This window comes from Dermacentor andersoni, chromosome 9, assembly GCF_023375885.2.
Source record: "Dermacentor andersoni chromosome 9, qqDerAnde1_hic_scaffold, whole genome shotgun sequence".
Lineage (NCBI taxonomy): Eukaryota > Metazoa > Arthropoda > Arachnida > Ixodida > Ixodidae > Dermacentor > Dermacentor andersoni.
This window is the reverse complement of record NC_092822.1, coordinates 18,470,332-18,493,324: the sequence shown is the minus strand read 5'-3', so window position 1 is coordinate 18,493,324 and position 22,993 is coordinate 18,470,332. Positions and strand designations below refer to the sequence as shown.

Here is a 22,993-nt window from a genome sequence, read left to right as displayed (position 1 = left end):
TCTGGATGTGAAAATCGAAATGCCGTGCGCGTAGAAACCATTCCACCCTGACCTTATAGATCTAGATCGCGACGGCACCCTTAGAAATTCAGGCTTCGTACAAGGAGTCCGGTAAAACCATTCAGTGAGTAACGCAATTAAGGGTTAGCTAAGTTAATGGATTAGCATACTGCAGCCAGAAGCACAATAATGCAATGTTGACTAAGCAATGTTGACTGAGCGCCCGATGTTTGCCACATTGCAATTGATTTGACCTGTTAACTTAGCCCATTATGGGTTAAAACTACATACGAACAGAATACAATCAGGTTGCAAGTAACGATATGCCGATGTATTCACAGCTTCCATATACCGATGTACAGTCAAGGGCAAAAGTCAGTAACACAAAAAATGAATTTTTCCTAGCACAGTAGTTCAACGTAAAGATGTCTCAGTGCATTGCATTGAATGAACAGGCGCACATAGGGTGTACCACTTCATTTCAGCCTGCCTGCTTAGACTGCGAAAAAAAAAAATCACCGCATCTGCAGTTTCCAAAGTTGTGCTCGGGACCGTACGTTAACATACACAATCGGAATAACTAGTGCGTTGCGTAATATACACTGCGGTTTTCTTCGATAGTCTTCTCCTGAACTTTCTTGAAAGGATGTGGGTCAGCACTACCCTGCTCCCTGCTTCAGTTTGAACGTAAGTATGATCAAAATGGCAAACTGACCATTCCGTATCCGGCCAGTACGGTGGCGACAGCCGTGACACCCAACACTATGGGCGACTGGGTTCCGATGACCGCTATCTTGGCGAGTGTGACGAGCGTGTTCTGAACGCTTTGCTTGCCGCTCAGGAACGTTCGTGAGTCGATAAAGTCGATGTCAGCCGAGAATCGGTTCAGTATCCTCCCGCGCGGACAAGCGTCAAAGAAGGACACTGGACTTCGAAGCACGTGGCCCAGCATTTCATTATGCAGAGAGCGTGACAGTCGCTTCGCGGACAGGCTCAGCAGGACGCTCCCCACGATACGGAGGGCCACTGCAACAAGAAAGTTTTGTGACCTCGTCAGCGGCTTCCTTACCTGTGCGAGTAATGTTATGCTCACCGGGCTTTGTCACCCAGTATTTCTAACAAGTATTGCAACAAACGTGTCGAATATCTTTACGTCTCCCTACCCAAGCCACGAGGCCAAGTGCAAATCCTCTTAGAGGAAAAAGACGCTTCACCAATTCAGTAGATACCATAAGCCTAAAGGGACACAACGTCGCTTGCAAATAAGCGGTGACAATGTCTTTTATCATCATTCTCTCACTAATCAACGTCATGCTGAATAATGGCAACTATAAAATTCTCTACTTCTCGGATCAAAGGCCCTAGGCTGTCCCTTCAGAATTAAATAGGCAAAGCACAACACAAGATCAGCAAATCGCACTGTTTGTTTACTCTACACCGCGTCATTTTGATCCTTTCCTCTTTTTCGCCGCCAAGTAGCGATAACTTTGAATAAGCGTACCGTCTATGACGCACAGTGATACCAGCATTTGAACCCAAGGCAGTTGTTCGACTGTTGAGCCTGTGGCTGCGCGGCTCGAAGCGTCCGTCCACTCCTTGATCCAGATCTGCTCATACGCGAAGGCACAGGCTGCTGCCAGGAACACGAGCACTCCGACGAGGGCAGGCCACTGAGCCAGGCGCAACATAATGCCTAGAAGCTGCCAACCTGTCTGAAATGAAATGAAGTTAAAAAAAAAAAAAGTGCCACGCATGCCCCTTGGCCGGAAGTATAGCACTCAACAAGGAGCTCTCTTTTAGGGAATAAGTGTTCATGCAGGCATCCCTGCCACACTTTCATAAAGATATTCGCCAAGCATTCCTGGCTTCCGAACTGTCAAATTGCATTGCCCCGAGGACTTCCTATTGATTTGTTTTCTGGTATTTCACACAATGAGGGAGACCACTCGCAACTCACGATAAATGCGTGAAAAATCCTGCTCAATGCCCAAAGGAGTCATGAACATATTTCCGTCGATGAACAGCAACCTTCATAACAAGATATGTCTATTTCAGTATGCTCTACACATCACAGGACATTCGCAAAACTGCGTGACAGCAATGTGGCGAGTAAGCCGCGTATAGCGTCCCTGTATATGCTCCCCTCAAGGGAGCAGAGTTCCACGTTCGCTTTCACGGGCCGCTAGCGGCCCTATTTGCCAATGTGTGGGCCACGTGCGTTGAAAGCACCCCTCCTTGCAGAAAAGCCATCTTCACGGATGCGCTGCAGCCCGACGCGGCGCCACCAATTGACAGTACAACAACCACAACAGCAGCAACAACCAAAAATGAAATAAAAAAATAACTGTGTAATTCCTCATCTGTTTATAGGCTCATCGAAGTCTACATCACGTCCGTTCGTGTGAGTTTGTGACTTTGTTAACGAAGTCAATGTGGTGCAACTTGAATTTGACTTTTATACTGTTATGTTCATGGGCATATAGGACCGTGCTGTGGATTTCTGACCGTATGAAGTGGTTTCTTTTCATTTTCCCACATATTATTTATATTGTTTCCGCTATGAGAAAAGGAGTAGCCGTGACCATTATAAGGTGACTACGTCTCTTTCTTTTATTCTCATTTCAATAAAAAAAAACAAAGTAAATCTGGGGCTCAACGTGCCAGAACTACTATATGATTAGAGGGACACCGTAGCGGCACTCGGGACTAATTTAGACCACCTGGGGTTCTTTAACCTGCACTAAATGCGCGGTGCATGAGCATTTTCACATTACGCCCCCTTCGGAATGCGGCCGCCATGCCCATGCTCGAATCGATGACCTCGAGTTCAGCACTGTACCGAACTAGACACTGAGTAACCGCGGCGGGACCGGTTGGCAGTTTGACAGCCTTTCGTGCGCTTCGGTGAGCGTCGCATCGGTTGGTGCAGTTTCGCAGGACATTTTCTTTTAATATCCGAGCGCGCGGTGTCACGATTGGTAGTTTTTTATTTGAAGATCGGTGCATTGCCAGCGCGACTAAGTTGCGGCTGTGACTGGGCGCGGCACACAAAGCACCACAGACCAGCCGGAAAACGGAAAACACCTGGCAAGGCAGCATAACATAGTTACGCAAACTGCTCAGTACAGATGTCTCCGTCTCCGCGATGTCCCTCGATCTACGCAACATTCTTGTTAGGCATGCTCGCTTTTTCGTAGCAACGATGAAGGCCTAGATAGAGTTTCCAATGTTGCCATTTTAAGATCCCTGCTCTCGCGGCAGGAAGAGGAGAAACTCATGGGTTAAGTTGAGGAAGTACAGTCAGAAAATTGAGGTGTCATCACGTCTGTCCGCGACGCGTATAAGAACAGGCAGTAAATTTGACAATTATTTTTGTGATTTCATACATGTGTGTGTTTCGTTCCCCCACCCGATTCTACTTCCACTTATTCTGGACTTCCACTGGTCTCTGCTCTCACTTTCTTTTTTCTTTTTTTTTCATTTGCTCATGTGCATCTACCTGTGTGAGCTTGTTGCGTAAAATATAGAGCATGAACTTTACCAAGCGATCGCCTCCAATTCGAACCCTCTAATTAAGATGTCTGACAAACTAATTGGCCCTGCTTTAAGGTGTCATACAACGAGGTCAATACACGAGCTTCGAGTAACAAGTAATACCTTTCAGCCGAGCAGTCGATTAAATCACACACTTGTTGAAAATGCTAGGACATCTGCCGACAAAAATACTTTGTAAAAAGTTCACAATAAAAAGTAAAAGATGGCCATTCTCACTTTTGAGGAACTGCCGAGCTCTTCTTGAGTTATTCGTCCAACTGTGTCATTTTCTTCCATTTCTTCGTTAGCAGTACTGAAAAAAATCAAGGCGAGATGGTTTAACTTCACCGCAGATGTCGATGACTTGAATCAAAAAATGCTTTAAAGCGAAGTTCTTTTTTTTTTTTTCGGCTCTTAATTCACCCCACATTGCGTAAACACTTTCGTGGTCGAATAAACTGGGCCTACCCTGGAGATAGTACTTGCCTAGTCCCACAGAACGGTATACAAAGGTTGCAATTTTGCTAGTCAGTCTTAATATCAGCGTCAGGTACGTGCCCTCGTAACGGTTCTAATGTAAAGGAAGGCCGATACTGGAAGCAATGTCACATCGTTGTACACACGCACCTCATATTATTAACCAATGAAGCTAAACCATTAGCGTCCCCAGCAGCATAACTGAACAGGTCTACTGGGCTGCTATCGTGTGACTTTAACTATCGCCCTACGATGCTTTACTTCAGATTTTTAATAAATAAGATGAATCTAAACTCGAAGCCTTTAAGCAGCTGAATGTAAATAAAGCCGATAGTCTCACCCAGTTGTGCTCTGATCTCGTGATTTGCGCTGTTCGAGAGCTTCTCGGAAGTTCTTCGGTGATTCCGGGTCTGTGACAAGATCTGCAAGTTTGTCGTACACCTTGATGCGCTTTGCATCAACGAGGACCAGCTTGTCCATGTTGTGCAAGTAGTGCCCTTGATTGCAGACCAGGATTCGTGTCTGCAAAGTAATTGGTCAACAGTTGAACGGCACACTCATAAAACAGTGTATGGAACGAAGGGAGCCGAAAAAAAAAAATGCTTCGTTGAAGCAATATGCCTGATTCGGGAGGGCCAGAGCGTGTACGAAGCACACAGAAAAAAAGCGACACACATGCGTCGCAATGCAAACTGATTTGCACCCGTAAGAATGTTTACTGTCTACAAACCACACCCTCACACCTTCACGGTTGTATGAGTGTGAGTTATATACATATTTGCACTAATTAGTAAACTTAATGGTGAGAAAATTGGTTTGAAGTGCGTAATATGTGTGCCGCTCTTTCCTGTACGCTGCGTCTAAGTGTTGCTCCTCCAGAATCTGGACTATGCTACACCAGTAGATGAAAGTTTATACCTTAATGGAAGCGGTATTCGTGACTGAAAATCAAGGAACTGCGTACTGAGCAAAGGGAAGTCATTTCAATAACAAATATTACCTTGTCCCTGAGCATGCCACGATTTCCGATGACCTCCCTGAACACTCGGCTGCCCACGACCGGATCCAGAGCACTGAGAGGGTCGTCAAGCAAGTAGATGTCACTCTGGCTGTAAACAGCGCGGGCCAAGGAAATGCGCTGCTTTTGACCTCCACTCAGGTTCGTGCCCTGCGTCAATATCGGCGAAAGGTAAGGTGGTCAACTAGTTATTTTTATCAATAACAGGTTACGTAAAACGCACCACCAAATATTTTCAGCCTGTAGGAGGATCGGGGTTTCAAAATGGAGCGAAGGAAAGCTTTTTTTTCCGGTTCACTGATTTTTCACGAAGGTAAAGCAGCCGCGATAAGCTTATCTCTAGCTTCATTTGGTCGAACGATTGATTGACTGCTTTATTTACTTGGCGTAAGTGCAGCGTAAGAGAAGGCGGAGGGTAGAGCCGTTGAAATGACGGCTTGAGGAATCCGCCGCCCCATTCGCCAAGAATGAAAGCAGCTGACATACAGCACACTGTCACAGCACTGTTTTCAAAGTGACACATTCTTTTAAAGATCAAGCCATAAAAGAAAACTGAAAACATAGGTTGTACATAGCTTATACAACAAATAAAACCAGTGTAATTAACTTCACTTAGGCAATACGCTACCTAGTTTAACCAAGAGCTGCTAAATCTGCACCACTTAAATTACTGCATAGTCTACCTAACAAAATGAGGCGCTAATTTTGCTACACTTAAATGAGACACATCTGTTTCTTTGCTGTTGTAATTATTTAGAATTCGTGGAAGAGTACATCCAATTATCTGAAAGCCATAATTAGTACGAAAGTAAGGAACGCTCCACATTTCTGTATTTCTTGTTTCCCAGGCATTTTGCTTTAAGCAAGGATTCGCCATCTCCATGAACAGAAAACTTTGAACGTTTGCAGCTAAGACAGTACTGTCATAGTAGTCTGTATTGACAGAGGTCGTTCCCTTTGATTATCCTATATATTTTTTTCAATAATGCGTCACTAGTTGCTAGAACTGTACAGTTGTCTATCACCCTAAGTATCTTATTCTGTATTCTCAGTAATTTTGTTAAGTTTCTGTAGTTCGTAAAAACTTTCTTTCAGTGGTAATGCATCACGCTTAGTGCTGATTTCCAGAACGTATTTCACTACACAGTCTTATATTAGGTGTTTTTAACAGTTGTGACAGAGCAGCATTCCAAATCATTGCATATTTCATCATTTTGAAACGATTTAAAATCGGCAACATGAAACGGAGCTACCATTTAATGGGCTTTTGTGGACACTGCGAGCATGTAGAGAATAAATACCTTTGCACGCATGGACTATTTTACACAAACATTGGAGCGCCGGTGTTTGGGGCTCATAACACTGCCATTTTCTAACTGGAACATTCAAATGCAAGGACCTACACTCGGTTTGTTCGCATGATATGATTGTGCGGACCCGTTCGGTGTTTCCAGACCGTGTCATTTCTACATCACTGCTCGCAAATTGAGAAACTGTTCATGTAGCCGCCCAATATGGCGGATCTCATAAATCGAGTATAATATCTTGAAGAAAAGAAAAGAGCGCTACAAAGACGCGGACTAAAAGAAATCGGACAGGCACCTGTCCGTCGTACATGTACTTCTTTGAGTCCGCGTCATCAAGCTTCTTCGGAATATAATATCCTCGATATACAATTAAAAACAAGTAAAAATCTGAACTTGTATCTGGCGGATGCACTGTTAACATCCATTATCCACCGAAGCACTAGTCTTCATGAGAAACTTCCGAATTTAATTTTCTTACCGCAGGCACAAAATTAAGTCAGGTGAATCGTACATGGTCCTTCGCAAGCATACTAAAGTTTAGATAATTTGTTCTGTTATCAATCCAGGCCTGACACGTACCTTCTCGCCGACTTCGGTCATGTCTCCTGCTTGCAACTTGTTGATGTCATTCATCAGTTGGCAGCTCCGAATCACTTGCTCGTAGAAAACAGGGTCCATCGGTTTTCCGTAAAGAATGTTGTCCCTAATTGTCATGTTGTGCACGTTTGGAAGCTGCGGTGCAAAAGCAACACGACCCTGAAAATAAGAAATGATATTCAAAGTCTCAGTATTTCGTGCTTTGCGCGGTCCAAGAGTGATAATACTCTATTACGAAATTGAGAAGTCCTTTAGAAAGAAAGGCTATATCTTCCAGCCAGTCATTCTCTGAGGACCGCGAAAAACATCCTAAGAAAACTCCAAGTCCCCATAGCCAATCTTGCTTTCTCTCTGCGGACCCAGGCGGGGCTCCCGCTTTCAAAAAAAGTTTTTATTTCTCTAATATTTTGAAATGTATGCGCAGCGATTGGATCAATAGCCAACAAGCTAGCTGCAAAACATCCCATGATGATTCATTACCAATAACCCCACATTGCAACCCTCGTTGCAAAACTGAGATTGAATAAACTGAATAATATTCAGGTATAATCCTCCACATCAGAAATATTACAATGTAAACGTATATTTCAATGCTCAGCATGTAGGTTGAAACTTTCCTCTTCTCTTCAGTGCTAATGCGTCAACCCGCAGAAGCACTTGCGCATTATGATTCATCACTGTTTATACACGTCATCTTACCATTTTCGCACACCTAACATTCTCATTGTCTAATCCTAGTTGGCATGCAAGACTGGCCGCCTTTGCTCGGTTCTCATTCTCCATTGTTGCGCTTACATTAGTTCTCATATGTTCCCTTTGCCTTCCCCTACAACATCCATTCACGGCGTTCGCCGAATACCACGAATCAATCTTTAGTCTATGAACGTTTTGTACTTAGTGAAGAAAAAATGAAATGGTTGCAAACCTTTCCAAATATATCGAAATAAATAATTCGTTTAAACGAGTGGTAACCATGAGTGTACATTGACTTGCACGCAGTGCAAATAAAGGAGATGACCGAAGGAAATATATTGCGAAGGTTCCACATATTACTCGCCATTTCGCTTCACGTTTTTCGTCAATTGTGGTGGCTTGCTGCCAGTGATGCGAAACTAACGGTAAATTGATCATTCAAAGCACCTATAGCATTTTGAAAATATTGGTAGGGTAAAAAAAGATTAACGATAGTATTGCGATACTTCGCTCTTGACAGTGTGATCGATAGCTTTGGAATTATTGCCTAACTAATAATATTACCGAGAATTTAGGTGACATGAGTGTTACCGTAAGTAACACTCATCTATAGCAGTCTCGAACCTGGAAATGTCGCCAAGTTTATGCCGAAGTATTTATGTGCGGTACGCCGCTTGATCTTATATCATCAATAGTGCACTACTTGCAATAGTATGGATAGCGCGCTCGATAGCACTAGCGATCTCAATAGCATGCTTTCAATAGTATTATCTATAGGATCTATAGATCTATAGATGATGGATTTGCATCACTACTTGCAGCCCATTGATAGGTCAAAGAACCTTCCAGCTTACGAGGGCGTTCTGCGCACTGCGCTCTCGGAATTTTCATTACGAGTGGAACTGTGCTTACGATGGCAAACGTTCGATTACACAAAACTATTAAAACTATAATCGCGCCTGCTTCAACGCAGTCGTACATACCGTGCACGTGACCTTGCCTTTGATGCGGTGCATATCTCCCAATATTGCGGCTAGTAGCGATGACTTGCCGCTTCCTACGAAACCGACGATACCAATGAGAGATCCGGGCTCGACATTCAAGTTGATGTCATTAAGATGGGCTTCCGTTTGGTCATCGTCAATCTTGCCCCACGAAAAGGAGCATCTCTGCATTGTCACACAACCTGCGTAAGTCGAATGATAAGCAAACTGATGTCAAGTGATATTCATACGCATTGCTGTTGCACGATAGTGTTGGTTCTAATCACTATATACTCATGGTAATGCATAAATTTAAAAAATAGATTAGGCATAAATACAGAATGGTCTATATATAAATTTGCAGCATATATATGTGTATATACAGGGTCTCCCAACTATCATGCACTAAGGTTTAAAGATAAGCTAATGCGACGTAGCTGGATAGAATCAAGGTAACGTTGCTTGCCGTCGCTTGCAGATACTCAGATAATTTTGTACTCCGCCTAATTATATATATATATATATATATATATATATATATATATATATATATATATATATATATATAGATAGATAGATAGATAGATAGATAGATAGATAGATAGATAGATAGATAGATATTTATTCCTAATTAATTAACAAGTTTCTCAAACATCATAATTAGATGAAAAGAGCCAATGAGAAAATTGGGGACCAACATGAAAAGCTCCCGATACAGCTTCCTGTTGCTCAATACGTGCTGCATAAAAGTGTTTTTCCAAGCATGACAGAAGCTCGCGAATACACGCAAAGAGCCTCGATCGAGCGGCCAGTCGCGCGGAAATTTTGCGTGTATTCGCGAACTTCTTCCATGCTCGGAAAAGCTTTTACGCAGCAGGTATTGAACAACAGAAAGCTCTATCGGGAGTTTTTCTTGTTGATCCATAATTTTATCATGGACATTTTTGATCGAGTCATAATATTTTAGAAGTTCATTATTATTTAAGACTAATTATCTAATTAGGCGAGATGAAAACGATAATCCGAGCATCTCCAAGCGACGGCAAGCAACATTACCTTGTTTCGGCCCAGCTACATTGCATTTTCATATTTTTAAATCTTGGTGCGTGATAGTTGGGCCACCCTGTATAATATATGTGTATTAGACATTACAATTTATATTTACAATATCTAAATACGTCCACATATATTTACACCTTCCGCACGTAAGTTTACTGCGAAATTGCAGTAAATACAGCGGTATGTTAATGCCGTGCTATGGAATCAAATGACGAATGTCTCCCTTTTCTTTGCAAGTAATATTGCTGTATATATGAAGGTATGTTTTGGCAATGATGTGGAATGAAATTACGAATGTCTGTTCTTTACGGGAAGTAATTTAGCAGCTTCTGCTGCTGGGAAACGGGTGCACTAAAGAAACGGACTTATTTTATCGCTATAGCAAATAATTATACGGACAGACGAGGCGTGTTCGCGCCGTCGCGTTGGTGCCGCCGTGCTGTCGCGGTATTGACGCGCATGCGGTGCCCATGTGTCGATTGTTTTAGGCCTCCAGAGAGGCACAAAGCGTCTAGCTCCAAAAAAAGCGACAAAGCCAACTAAACGCACCGCCACCCTACGCTCAATGAGCTCTGCCAGCTAGATAGAGCCAAGGCAGTGCTCTGGCTTCACCTGCTATCGTGAGCGTTGTGCGCATTTACAATGGCGTGCCTGTCTGGCAGCTGCGTGCACGTAGCACACCCTGATACACGCACCGGTGTGAGCCGTACGGACTAAATAAGCTGGCTATATCTGACCATTTCATTGGGCACTGACAAGAGACGACTGTTTTTCCATCACTCTCATCTCGTACGGCATCGAGGTGCGACACCTGTGACGCAGCTGCCGGCGTTCTTATCCCGCCAGCATTATGGAACGCCTGGTATAACATGGCAGGGTGCTGTTTCTGCTGCGCAGCAGCAGTTGTCTCACGTGCGGCGTCGTGCCGTGTCGCCTCCACATATTACATAGTTTAAATAAGAGTAATAATAAGAGCGTAATAAGAGCGTTTAAATAAGAGCGTAAATAAGAGCGTAATAAGATCGTTTAAATAAGAGCGTAAATAAGAGCGCTGCGTTCTGCACAGTGCGCGTGTGCAGAACACAACACGAACGGTACGGGATGCGAATACATGGCTGCCGCGTACTCACGTACCCGACTGTTGCGCGCGTACACGCGTGAGCAAAAGTATACGGACCACAGGGTCACCGAAGAAACAGAATTTAATTCGTAATTAACACGCATAGACGGAAACTGACAAGTGCACTAGAAAATTAGTAATGCCAAGTTTTAGACTGCAGTCTTTAAGAGCAAGTTGCATTCACAAACAGCGGAGAAAACGAGTTTTATCGCGCAATCCCTGGTCCGTGCACTTTCGCTCAATGGAGTACGTGGAAGGGGCCTCGGCGTGCTGCTCTCGTAGTTCTCGCTTATTCGTGACAGCGCGAGGTACTTCATTTTCGCGAAAATCGGCGGCTACTGTGCCGTAACTGGGCTAGGGATCTGGCTAGCATGTGTGGATCGGCTTGGCTGTGGACAGCAAGCGCTTCTTTCGTTCTTACTTTGCACGTGGTGCAGCATGTTTGCGTTAAATTTACGTACGTGGGCGCTCCAATCTACTAAAAGCATCGTCGTGACACCTGCTCCGGCGTTCACCAAAGCGCTTGCGTGCTGCGTACGCATCTTCATGGCGTAGGACTCAAACTCTCTCCTTAGAACGCCGTGTCAAGAGGTCGAGCACAACACTGGACCGAGCTATCACGGTGAATGTCCCGCCTTCGGGTGAAACTCATTCCCTTTATTACTGCGGTGGCTTAATTTGACTCGTAACATTGATTGCTCGAAAGGCCAAAGGCGGTTTTCTTCTTTTAGTCCAGTCGGGGCCTTACAATGCCAGCGTTTCTACAAAAATTATCTTGATTGACAATGCACATAAAATACAGCCAAATATGTCACCACGTTCCGGTATGGTTCGACTCATTCAAGAGGTTACCTTTCCTCGTTGTAAAATGGCTGCTGGAGTCAAGGATGTTTTCTTGTTCTTCTGCCGTACAGAAGTCCGCAATTCTCTTGAGGGCCAGCGAACCCTAGCAAAATGCGAAAGAAAATCCCATATACATTATAGCTACTATACTTAGAGCGCGTGACGTATCAGATATTTGTTAAAACACTTTTTGGTCTTGCGCTTTGGCTAAATACGATCATTTGCATTGCCTATAAATTCCGACTTATTTAGATAATTATCGCACAATGTCACAACAAAGATAACAATGCCAATCGAATGCATCTTCTGGTTAACTCCGTAACTTCCGCCCTGTAAATTCTCCTTCTATACAGACATGTGCAGTGGAGGTATAGGTCAAACAGAACTTTCTATGATGCCAATTACATGCCTATTACTTTAATTAAGTCTCGATTTTGCAGATAGTTACACGGCAGAATACCATAAGGAGGAGTGCCACTTAACGAGTAGTTGTCCTTTTTTCAAGCTTTAACATAAGGCATCTACAATAAATATATTCCCCACTTTTCCAAACGTTGTTCCGGCAATCTCCTAGAGGCTGCCAGAATAACTTTTGGAATGCTGTGGTAAGTGTCCATTACACACTGCGCTTTAAAGGCCTGTTACTTGGTCCTCATCTTATTGCGAAATACTCGTACTTACTAGCGCTTTTTTTGTTTCTTGGCTAAGTGAGACACAATAGTAAAGCGCCTCTGTGTATAACTACAGTATAACTGCCGTTACATGAATCCTGTGTAAAATACTGAGTTGTCTCGCTATAACGATTTTTTTTTCGCACTTCCTGCATGGGCCCAAGTCTAGCCGAGAAGGCTAAGGGCCCAGATGGTTCACATGTATTTCTTATTAGTCGTTTGAGTAAACTGATTTTTGAATTTGAATTTGAAATTAAGGTTGGTCGCCTGATATTAAACACGCCTTCATACCTCACTTCATTTCACGGATCAAGTTCCCTTCACGAATCGGGTGATCGAGTTAGCATGCTGCCTAACTTGCTCACTTTTGATGGCTCGTTGCGATACCGGCAGTATATTTTAATGATTTCCTTTCAGTTCCCAAGCTTCGGCGCTCTAAGTTTAGTCCTGTGCACACGAGGAGAGAGGAGCTGTTCATCACCTGGCTGAAATTCCTCAGCGCCTGTCCGCAGCCGTTCATGCTCAGATCAGTCATGTAGAGGAGTGACACGCACGAGAACGACAGTGCCGGGGTGAGCACGATGTTGGGTTCCAGCACGTAGAGCGTAGAGAACAGGATGATCATAAGCTGAAACGCAAGTTGCGTAGAAAACAAGTAGGTTTGCCAACAACAAAGACGACCGCAACAACAAGAACACACATACGCGCACTTTTGTGAAGCCAACAGATAATGGAGCCAAGGAAAAGACAGGGTAAATTATTTGATAAGTTAAAGGGAAATGAATGTCGGCGAAGAAAACAACTTGCAACCGGCGCCACTTCCGGTGCCATGGACGTGAATATCGCTGGCTACCGCTCCCAAGGTCGAAGCTTGTACAGATGCATGAATACCCGAGAATGTGGACGCGGAAACAGTCGTCGCCGTAGTTCAATTGGTAGAGCAACACACGCGCGTAATGTGAAGGTTTCCGGTTCGGCTGCCACGGCAAGTTAGCTTTTCGCCACCTTCCAGTCCTTTTACGTTACGATTTCTACATTCAAATGAAAAAACAACAAATAATTTACCGTATGCTTCCCTTGGCTTTATTAATAGGAATCGTTCCCCTCGGTTGCCCTTCTCGTTCATTACATTGGTCGTTACGACTGGCTTGACCGCCAATGCGTGTACGAAAAAAGAAGCACATTGGTATATGATTCCAGCCCGTGATGCTGACGTGCTGGCACGCAATCACTGCGCTACTGATTTGCTCACGCTAAGTAGTAAGTATTTTCAGAAGTAGTAAGTATTACAACATGCTCAAAATCCCCGTAATTGTGAGTGTGTAAGGGTGAGGAGGAGGTCCGGAAGGTCTACATTGTCGGACAGTGCAGCTAGGGAACGAGCGATCTACAACAGAAGGTAAAAATTCAAACTACAAGCAGGCATGGTTAGTTATGACCACAGTTTCCACTTCCACCTTTTCTTTTCTCTTGCCTTGCTTGGTGAGATCTGTGGTGTGGAAGAGATTGTCTCCATGTCCCCGCAATTCGGTAAGCAAAAAAAAAAAAAAAACGCGTTACATCACGGTCTACAAAACAGATATCTTCGACATGCCTGCTTTCAAGATGTAGCATTACCGTAAAGGCCCAGAGTAATCCGGAAGGAGAGTTCTACGCCTGTTGATTGTCTTTCTTCAATACACCGAGTTGATGAACGTGGAATCAAACACCAGTGCTAACAACGCAAGTGATTCTGAAGAGAAAAAAAAATGCGGGCTAAGCGCGCGAGGCTAACCACACCTGTTGCAACAACACCGAGCCTACCACCAGGTAAAATTTACTTTAGCTGACTCACGGCTCAAGAGATAACTCTGAGAGCACGGTTTTTCAGGAACAAAGCAGCACGAGTTTCAATTCTCTGCACAGTGCCCCAGCGTGTTGTGTGCTCAACGACAGACTAGCACAACACACTGATTGCCATCATACAACTCTGACACTTAGTCTGATGAGAGTAACAAAAGATGTCCGACGATTACGATACTCCCCAATCCTAAATTTCAGCGCAGCTGTATACGTGTTTTCATTTCGCGATATATTGAAGCAAAGAATTTCAGGCCTAAAACACCGCACCGACTGGCAGTGCCATCCGCGCCTTCGCAGAGGGAAGTGCAGTATGGGAACGCTTGCATCATGAGCAGCGTCGTTGCCAGCTGTGAAAGAAGACGACGACGACGAACGCGTTCGCGCGGTTACGCCGAGTGACGGTGACGCTGAACCAAGAAACGGGCGCCTAAGAGTTGCGCTCTAAAATTTCCTGACAGGATGACTCGACCGAGAAACACACACAGTATACGTAGCTGCATGTGGCGACGAGTCTGCGGTGGAAAGAGGCATTTACCACTGAGCTGGTGGAGTTGTAGAGGCAGTCGAGAATGGCATCCAGTAGGTTGACCCTGAGAAGCCACTTGAGCTCGACCTCTCTGGATCGGTGCACATTCTCCTGCAGGGCGTCTTCCCAGGCGTACATCTTCACCACGCGGATGGTGGACAGCAGGTCAGTCGTCGCCTTAAGTCGCTCGTCGCGAGCTCGGGTTGCCTTTTTCTGCAAGTTGAACGTAGCGACAGATTGCTTCCCCCGAATTCGGACAATGCTCAGCAAAGGCATGAGAAAGGAGGAAGCGTCAAAGCACAAAGCTTGTACCCGTTACTGTAGCACTTCACAATTAGAAGAAATACTACGAAGATATTATCAACCTTATTAATAGAGTGCACACTCAAGGAGTGCAACACATCTCGGAGTCACGCACAAGTGCGCAATTTGAGTATTTCTTTAAAAGTACACGATTTATTTATTTATTTATTTATTTATTTATTTATTTATTTATTTATTTATTTATTTATTTATTTATTTATTTATTTATTTATTTATCTATTTATTTATATAACAAGTAATTTCTAAAGAAATCCACAAGCAGTGAAAGCTATTATGAAACGAAAAATGTTCATCCAACTGAATGCAGGCCAGTGGCCTCAAAGAAGGCCTGTTGGTCAAAAAATCATCTGCTGGTTACCACGGTAGCTTAAAGCTACTTTCCGGTAGATCAAACTTTCCCCCTTTAATTTATTGATTGACTGTTTGATTGACTGATTTCTCCTAACGTCTCAAAACAATACTATCGCATACGAAGAAGAGGGGCGCTCAGAATAACTTTTGACTCAGGATGTGAAATTAGGAAAGTTTGTAAATCACAAGGCCAATTGTTCGGTCATTAACACGCAATTTTTCCTTAAAGCTGGATTGCCTACTCGCGACCTGACACCAACTCCATGATCAAGGCACTCATGCAGAACCTTATAAAGGCATACAGAGCCCACGACAACAACATTCACAGACGCCTACATATGATCGACCCAGACGGTTAATTCCGTTTGCCCCCGAAGGTTACGCTGAGCAAAACGTCATTGCTACACAGGATTCGGCTGGGCGTTGCTTGCACCCGTCGCTACGCGCACCTCATCGGCCAATCGAACAGCCCTGATTGTGAACACTGCCAGGTGCCTGAAACACTGGAACACATACTGTGCGATTGCCCAGCATATATGCTGGAGCGAAGGACGTTAGAAAGTTTCCTAGCCAGCGTTGGCAGGCAACCACTGTCGGAGGAAGCTATCCTCCGCCCATAGCCTGACGCTGCAACTTCAATGCGTGCAACTAAAGTGTTGTTTCTGCAGGACAACAAGCTTGACGAGCGGCTCTAGCAAGGCAACTGTCTCATACCCATAAGCACTTACCCCTCCTCTTATCATCATCATCCATCCATCCCAGTACTTTCACTCCCCTTCCCTTTTCCCCAGTGCAGAGTAACAGACTAGAGCGCACTAGCTCAGGTCGACCTCTCTGTCTTTCCCGTCAATATATTCTATTCTATATTATTCTTTAAAGCTGCCCCGTCATGGATAAGTGGCACTCACCCAGAAGCACTTCTGCAGAAACGAGCCGAAAAAGGGCAAGCCCAGCACCAGCACGGCCCAGGCCGCCGAGCACAGCGACGGCACAGCGCCGGCTCGCGCGGCAAGCATCCAGAAGAGGAAAGGGTACAGAAGCACTCCGAACAGGGGCACAGGGATGGCGAAGGCGCAGCTGGAGAGCAGGGAGCAGTCGACGCCCAGTAGGGAACTGATGTGTCCCGTCGGGTAGCGGGCCTTGCTGCCGGCTGACATGTTCGTCACCTGGAACCGTTGACGACGGCTAAGAGGGTTTGTACGTTCGCTCGCATAAGCCTGTTATAAACTTGCTAATTTCCCATTGTGAGCAGCGGGCAAACGGTCCAGGCCCAAGGGAAGGACACAGGAGGAGCACTGTCCATCAAGAGAAAGCCCTCATGTGTTATGTCATGTCATGTCATGTGTCATGTGTCCTTACCTAAGCCTCGTGTGTGTGCACGCTGCTCAAAATGAATCACTTCCAACTTGTCCACTTCGCCATGCTTCAGCGGTTCATAGATATTTGGTTTGCTTAGGGAATTGAAAGTTGCTCCTCCGGAGCTTTCCGTCATCGTTTCAATTATCCTCCGGGGCGGCCGCACTTTCATGAGGGCGTAGTCCGAAAACGCCCCTATACTTGTATATTCACGCAATTGCTAAAGAACCTCAGTTGACTAAGATTATTGTACCACTTCTAGACTGATCGGTAATTTTGGCGAGATTATAGAGGAAAGCACGCAGTACAAGAGATAAAACCCTGAACTCATGTACCGATTCCTTTCGCTCCGATTAGATTACCTTCGTGGCATCGCCCTGCTTGTGTCGCATTTTGAAGCTTTATAAGCAATGTATCACACGTACTCAATTACATTGTGTACAAGGCTCCCGTCAGGCAAGCCGAAACGTCTTTTGTATTCTTAATTGTAATGGTCGGTGTCTTCTTTTTTACCTTTTATCACGATAGCTCCAGACCAGACAGGCTTTTGTCAAAACCTCGACTTCATTACGTTCGTGTTAACCACCGTTCACGACCGGCTGATTCTAAAGATGACAAAAATGACACTCGGAACACTGACAAAGGACTAACCAACGAAGAATTGTAAGAGAATTGTAACATTATGCCGTAGAAGCACGCTAAAATTGTTTCCTTGTCAGATTTCGCCGGGTTAATTCACCGGCCATAAAAAGCTGAACTAACCCTACATTTCTGCTTGGCCCTGGAAAGTACATCAGCTGTCTGTCAGCGCGTCGGCCGCCCTTCTAACTGCAGCCAAGGCCAGAGGCAGAGGGGCAATTCGACCTGCCGCGTAAAGCACGCAGCTACTATATGCAAAATGTCATGGTCTTAAGCCTGTACAAGATTTGTATGTTGCCCGGATCTGTTCCGAGGCCAGTGACTCGTACCGTGGCGAGAAAATGCTCACCCGGTTAGACAGCCGGGTTAAGCAGCAGCAGCAGCTTAGAGCACTGAAAACTATTAGCCAGGAGCTGTACCTTTTTGAATACAAGCCCTTGAAGCATGGAACGAATCCTGACACCAAACAAGTGGAGTACGTCCATTTGGTAGCAGGAGATCAGAAGCTCAAAGGTAGTGGCCGCAGCGAAGAGCAGCACTGCCGACATCATGCCGACTTGATCGCGGCTGTTTATCAGTAACCTGTCAAGCAAAGGCACACCAAGCATGGGAAGAGTAACTCACACTGTAGACAACAATTGCATTCTATGATGAAAGTTCAGACACAGACTGCGGGCGATAAAAGCGAAAAAAAAATTCGGCGGACAAAAACTTGCGCTTGTTGTGTCTTTTGTTGATTACGTTACGTGCGAATAGTCCAGAACTGAAGTATTCATTATAACGCAATAACCCTTTTTTCTAACAAACACAAACAGAAATGAATATTTTACAATTTAGGCGAGCAAAATGTCTATCTCACGTGGTGTCTTCAATTTACGAGAACTTGAACACAGCAAGCAGAACATCTAGGGGCGCGTTTAAAAAATGTAATAACCAAGAACAGAGAGAGAGAGAGGGGGGGGAGAGGAAGAGAGAGACAAATAGAAGTCAGGAAAGGCAGGGAAGTTGACCAGACGCACGTCCGGTTTGCTACCCTGCACTGGGGGAGGGGGTATGGGGATGAAGAGACAGAGAGAAGAAAGAGAGAGCACAGTTTCGCGTGCAGTGGAAGGTTCGCACCGAGCCTACACATGGTTCCCAAGACCTGTCGACTTGAGGTACTTTAAGAGCGTTTTAGTGGCCTTCTGTGCCATCGACGCGAACGGCCAGGGTCCAAGGATCTTTATTACGGAAAATTGTCTAGAGTCCAGCTGGATTAGTGCTGTCCGGAAAACTTCGCGCTCGACGTCGTATTGGGGACAGATACATAGGATGTGGCCAATTGTTTCTGTGGTTCCGCAAGAGTCGCACATGGGCGAGTCCCCCATTCCGATGTGGAACGGGTAAGCCTTCGTAAATGCCACCCTGAGTCAGAGGCGGCACAATACTGTTGCCTCAGGGCGGGAAATTCTTGTGGCACTTGTAGCTTTAAGGATTGATCCAGCCTATGAAGATTACACTTCGGGATGTTGGGAGAAGACCAGTATTTGTGGGTCATAGCTTTAGCCACAATATGAAGCTGTCTTGCAGCGTCGGTTCTCGATAAGGAGATTGGAACCAAGAACATACTTTTGGTATAAGATCATAGAGTGAATATCGCAGACCGAGTATAAACCTAAAAAATTATCTGATGTAACTTAATTAACCTAGCTGTGTTCGGCAAATAATATCTGGATGAGGTGGCAACTTGAACGGCTGTGTTTTGAACAGAAGGGAAAGCTCAACATAGGCACGGGAAACAATGAGCTACGCCATGTAGAAACGTCAAATTATTACAATGCCTCAGAGAGAGTACTTTTCGAGTGACATTGGCATATCGTTTAGTACAGTTTAAATATGTATATTTAGGAAAGTTACCAGCATTTATGTTCGGCCGAACTCTCGTTATACGAGAACCGCTGCAAACTATCAAGCGCTGCGCACTCAATCGTACGAGAGTCGCTAATTCGCAACAGTTTCATCCTAGTTAATTGTTCAGCATTACCAACATTCGTTGAAGTTTGCAGGCTTTTTGCACACTTACGGGAGTCGAGTTGGTGTGTTGGTACATAAAGCACGAGCAATAGATCAAACTGCGATAGACAAGGGAGGCGACACATACAGGCACTAACTTTCAATGCATTATTTGTCACCAAAGAGGGGTTTACAGTAAGATGCAGGCTTGAAGGGATTAACAGTGGTAGAGCTAGTGATGTCACTGTAGCCAATGTTTCAACAAGACGACTTTTCCTCGTCAGGGCTTTAACTGGCGAAGACAAGCTTCCTTGTCGAAGAGACTCCAGAGCCCCTTCTGGCTCACTGCCCAACCTTTGACACTCAACAATGTGCTCTGCAAGCTATACCCAGCCGATTGGCTAACAGAGCCACCTCGGAGGAAAACATCCTGGACCATGCCCAATGCATTCTTGCATACACAAAGCCACAAAAGCCCTTGTGCACTTCTTGAAAGCGACTGGGACTATACGAATGCTTGTGATAGTGAACATTCCTCTGCGAATGTGTTCACAATGACTCACCCTATATTTATTTTTTCTGTTTCCTTCTTATCTATTCTTTCCCCTTTCTCCACCCAAAGTGTGGGGTAGCCGACTGGCTACCTGTTTGGTTAACCTCCCTGCTTTTCCCTCTTCGTTTCTTTCGCCTTCTCTCTCTTTCTTATAGAAACGTCGGCTTGAGCGACACCCCATGTTCTACCATTCTTTGTTTGTTTGTCGCCACGAGTTTTTTTCTTTTCTGAACTCATTTACTCTTTGATATACAATCTTTTCATTGCAAGTGATTCACGAAGGACTTACTCGAGTGCTGGTATTCGAGCATATATGCAGCTGTAGTAGGCTGCTGTGACCAGGAAAATTCGCACTGTGTCCACCCATAATACCTTGCCCAATTGAATCACGAATGTAGACCGGCGCCCGGGAGGAATTCGTCTGCAGAAAACAAATTTGTTACGTTCGCATTTGGATTTACAGAAAACCTTTTGTTACATTTATGTGGCAATGATTGTGGTTTGCATTACTGAGGCTGGATTGTGGACGGTGAGGCATGCAGTGATTGTGTTTCGGATCATTCCGATTACATGTAGTTCCTTCTAGTAGCTTTCTTTGGCTCTATCGGCCGATTTCGTGGCTGGTCCGTAGTCAGATTCGGCAGAGAAGACACTCGAATTCTCATTCACTTACTCATTCTTTGGTTCGGGCTATTTCGCTTACACTTAGAACTGTCGTGAACGATTTCTGCACGACTTTTTACATACTGTTTCTGCATTGCAGCCAGCCAGCCAGCCAGCCAGCCAGCCAGCCAGCCAGCCAGCCAGCCAGCCAGCCAGCCAGCCAGCCACCCAGCCAGCCAGCTAGCCAGCCAGTTCGCTGGCTGGCTGGCTGGCTGGCTTTTAGTCATTTATTTATTTATATTTATTTATTTATATTTATTTAGCCATTTATTTATTCATAGCCATTTATTTATTTATTCAATTAATCAAATATTTGGCTTTCATGTGCCAGAACTAGTACAGAGGCTGTACGAGATGCGTTAGTGCACGAATTTGGGTCAACTTTAAGATCGCGGGTTCTTGATATCCATCCAGACCACCGCAGAGGAGCACCTTTGTACAGCGCCTTCCTGAAAATGCAGCTGCCGCAGTCAGGTAACGAACTCATGGCTTCATGTCCGTCAATGAAATGTAACAGCCACTGAGCAAACGTGGTGGGTATTTCACAAGGTATTCGCAAGTGTATTTGTAGTGAGCTTTCAGCTGACGGCATTATGTCGCTAAATAAAAATTGTTAGAAGTAGCCGTGCTTCACATGAAAAGTTGGTTTCATTGACAGCAGAAGCAACAACAAAAACAGCAACACCAACTGCAGCAACCACTTCAAAAACAAATGAGGTGGTGCAAAAAGGGTGCAACTCACTTTGTCGAGAGTTTGTCAACGAGTATTGTAACGAGGTTCTTGCAGCGCGCTCCTCTTCGCAGAATAGGAAGCCGCACCGAAGCGGATGTACCCCTCTTCAAGGTTTCCTTGAAAACCCTGCAGTGTACCATTAGAAACAACAGAGAGATGGCGTTTGCGCGAGACGTTACCATGACACGTGATACGATATGCCGACTGCGTATCTGCTCCTTATACAACCGACTATATCACAGAAGGTTACCATGAGTGCGTCACAATATGGCAGCGGCCATACCAACCCATACCGCCCTTCTTCGATCCGAAGCCATCGCTTAGTCGTATCATGCTCCCATCTCACGCTGAGGTCAAAGTGACGAGATCATCTTATTGTTCTGACGCTACTAGTCCTATAGGGATACGACACCGACCCGGGAAGGTCTTTTGGCTTTCACCTAGCAGATGACGCCACGCCAGTAGCGTCCATCTGTGCTCGCAATGAGGAATGCTCTAAAGGATAAAGTCTTCATTGTATCATGAATTTGCCCGCTACGCTATAACGATAGGCTAAAGCATTAATTGATCCCTCGCTATGTTTACCACGGCGCCGCGGAGAATCGGAGCGTGCGCAGAAGGCAGCGTTTCACGCAACGCTTAATGTCACTTATATGTAAACGCAGGAAACACTCGAGAAACGTACTTAGATTTTAGTATTTTGCCAATGTTGAGGCCAACTCTTTAGGAAGGAGGAGATTGAAGCAGAAATAGAACAGAAAAAAATGATGAAGACAGAACGAAATGACAGATTAAAAGACGAAAGTAAAACAATGACAGAATACGGCAGCAGGAACAAAGAAATGGAAAAAATCCATGGAGGTTGCAATAATGATAAAAGCTTACAAACAGGAAATAAAAAAAAAACACTCCAAGGCTGTGTTACTGCAAACATGAAGCCATGTCAGTTTCTTGTGGAAAAGTAACGTGGACGTCGTGCTTCTTTCAATGGGAGTTGCCATTGTACTTCTTCCCGCATTCTCCTCTCAATTGTAGGTAAGTCTTCTAACCAAATAATGATGATGATAATAATAATAAAAATAATAATAATAATAATAATAATATTCAGAGTAAGAAACTATTCGAGATACTTACAAAGGGCCGTTACCACAAACCCTTTAGTGTCCCACAAAATTTGACACAAACATCAATAACAGTGTTATTTCAAAGTGAAACATTAGAGGCCCCCCAAGATATGCAGCAGGTTTAGCTGGTACTTGCTTTTAGTATTCGCACAAACCCCTCTAGTCTGGACGACTTTGTGAGACTGCGTTCATAATCTTTGAAAGTCTGTTTACGGTCTGACGAACCGCTCGTGAATACCTGACACAACCGTGCCCAGGTAGCAGGAAGACCACGTGTTCAGAAAAGTGTCACCTTGTGCTTCACGACAAATATGGCGTTTCGGCGTATAAGAATAGATATTTCAGAGACTTACGGAAAAAGAACTCTGCAGATTTGTCGGTAAAGTACTGATGACGTGTCTTCATCTATTAATTCCTGGAAGAATGAAGCGCAAAGATAACATCTTAATATCAGGAAACGTCACCCACACGATGCTATTATTAGACCATTCGGGGATGCAGCTTCAAATTAGCAAATTCTGAGAGTAGTAGGGGAAAGTATGCAGGACGTTGGGGTGCAGGCAAACCTAGATATTACAAAATTCCTAT

At 44.6% G+C, this 22,993-nt stretch overlaps 1 protein-coding gene across 1 annotated transcript in view; it reads right to left on the bottom strand.

The window, feature by feature from the left end:
• The window catches only part of LOC126527159 (ATP-binding cassette sub-family C member 2-like), a 31,058-nt gene extending 10,758 nt beyond the window's left edge, over positions 1 to 20,300 (bottom strand). Inside the window, exons 1-13 of the mRNA XM_050174911.2 lie at positions 20,175 to 20,300; positions 17,760 to 17,922; positions 16,254 to 16,511; positions 14,680 to 14,883; positions 12,784 to 12,930; positions 11,641 to 11,734; positions 8,610 to 8,812; positions 6,916 to 7,092; positions 5,012 to 5,179; positions 4,352 to 4,533; positions 3,772 to 3,847; positions 1,502 to 1,712; positions 716 to 1,026 (exon numbers count right to left, since the gene is read on the bottom strand). Of these exons, the coding sequence (XP_050030868.2) occupies positions 716 to 1,026; positions 1,502 to 1,712; positions 3,772 to 3,847; positions 4,352 to 4,533; positions 5,012 to 5,179; positions 6,916 to 7,092; positions 8,610 to 8,812; positions 11,641 to 11,734; positions 12,784 to 12,930; positions 14,680 to 14,883; positions 16,254 to 16,511; positions 17,760 to 17,891 (2,163 nt within the window). The 5' untranslated portion in view covers positions 17,892 to 17,922; positions 20,175 to 20,300. The remainder of the gene's footprint in view (positions 1 to 715; positions 1,027 to 1,501; positions 1,713 to 3,771; positions 3,848 to 4,351; positions 4,534 to 5,011; positions 5,180 to 6,915; positions 7,093 to 8,609; positions 8,813 to 11,640; positions 11,735 to 12,783; positions 12,931 to 14,679; positions 14,884 to 16,253; positions 16,512 to 17,759; positions 17,923 to 20,174) is intronic.
• Between the last annotated feature and the right edge of the window lie 2,693 nt (positions 20,301 to 22,993).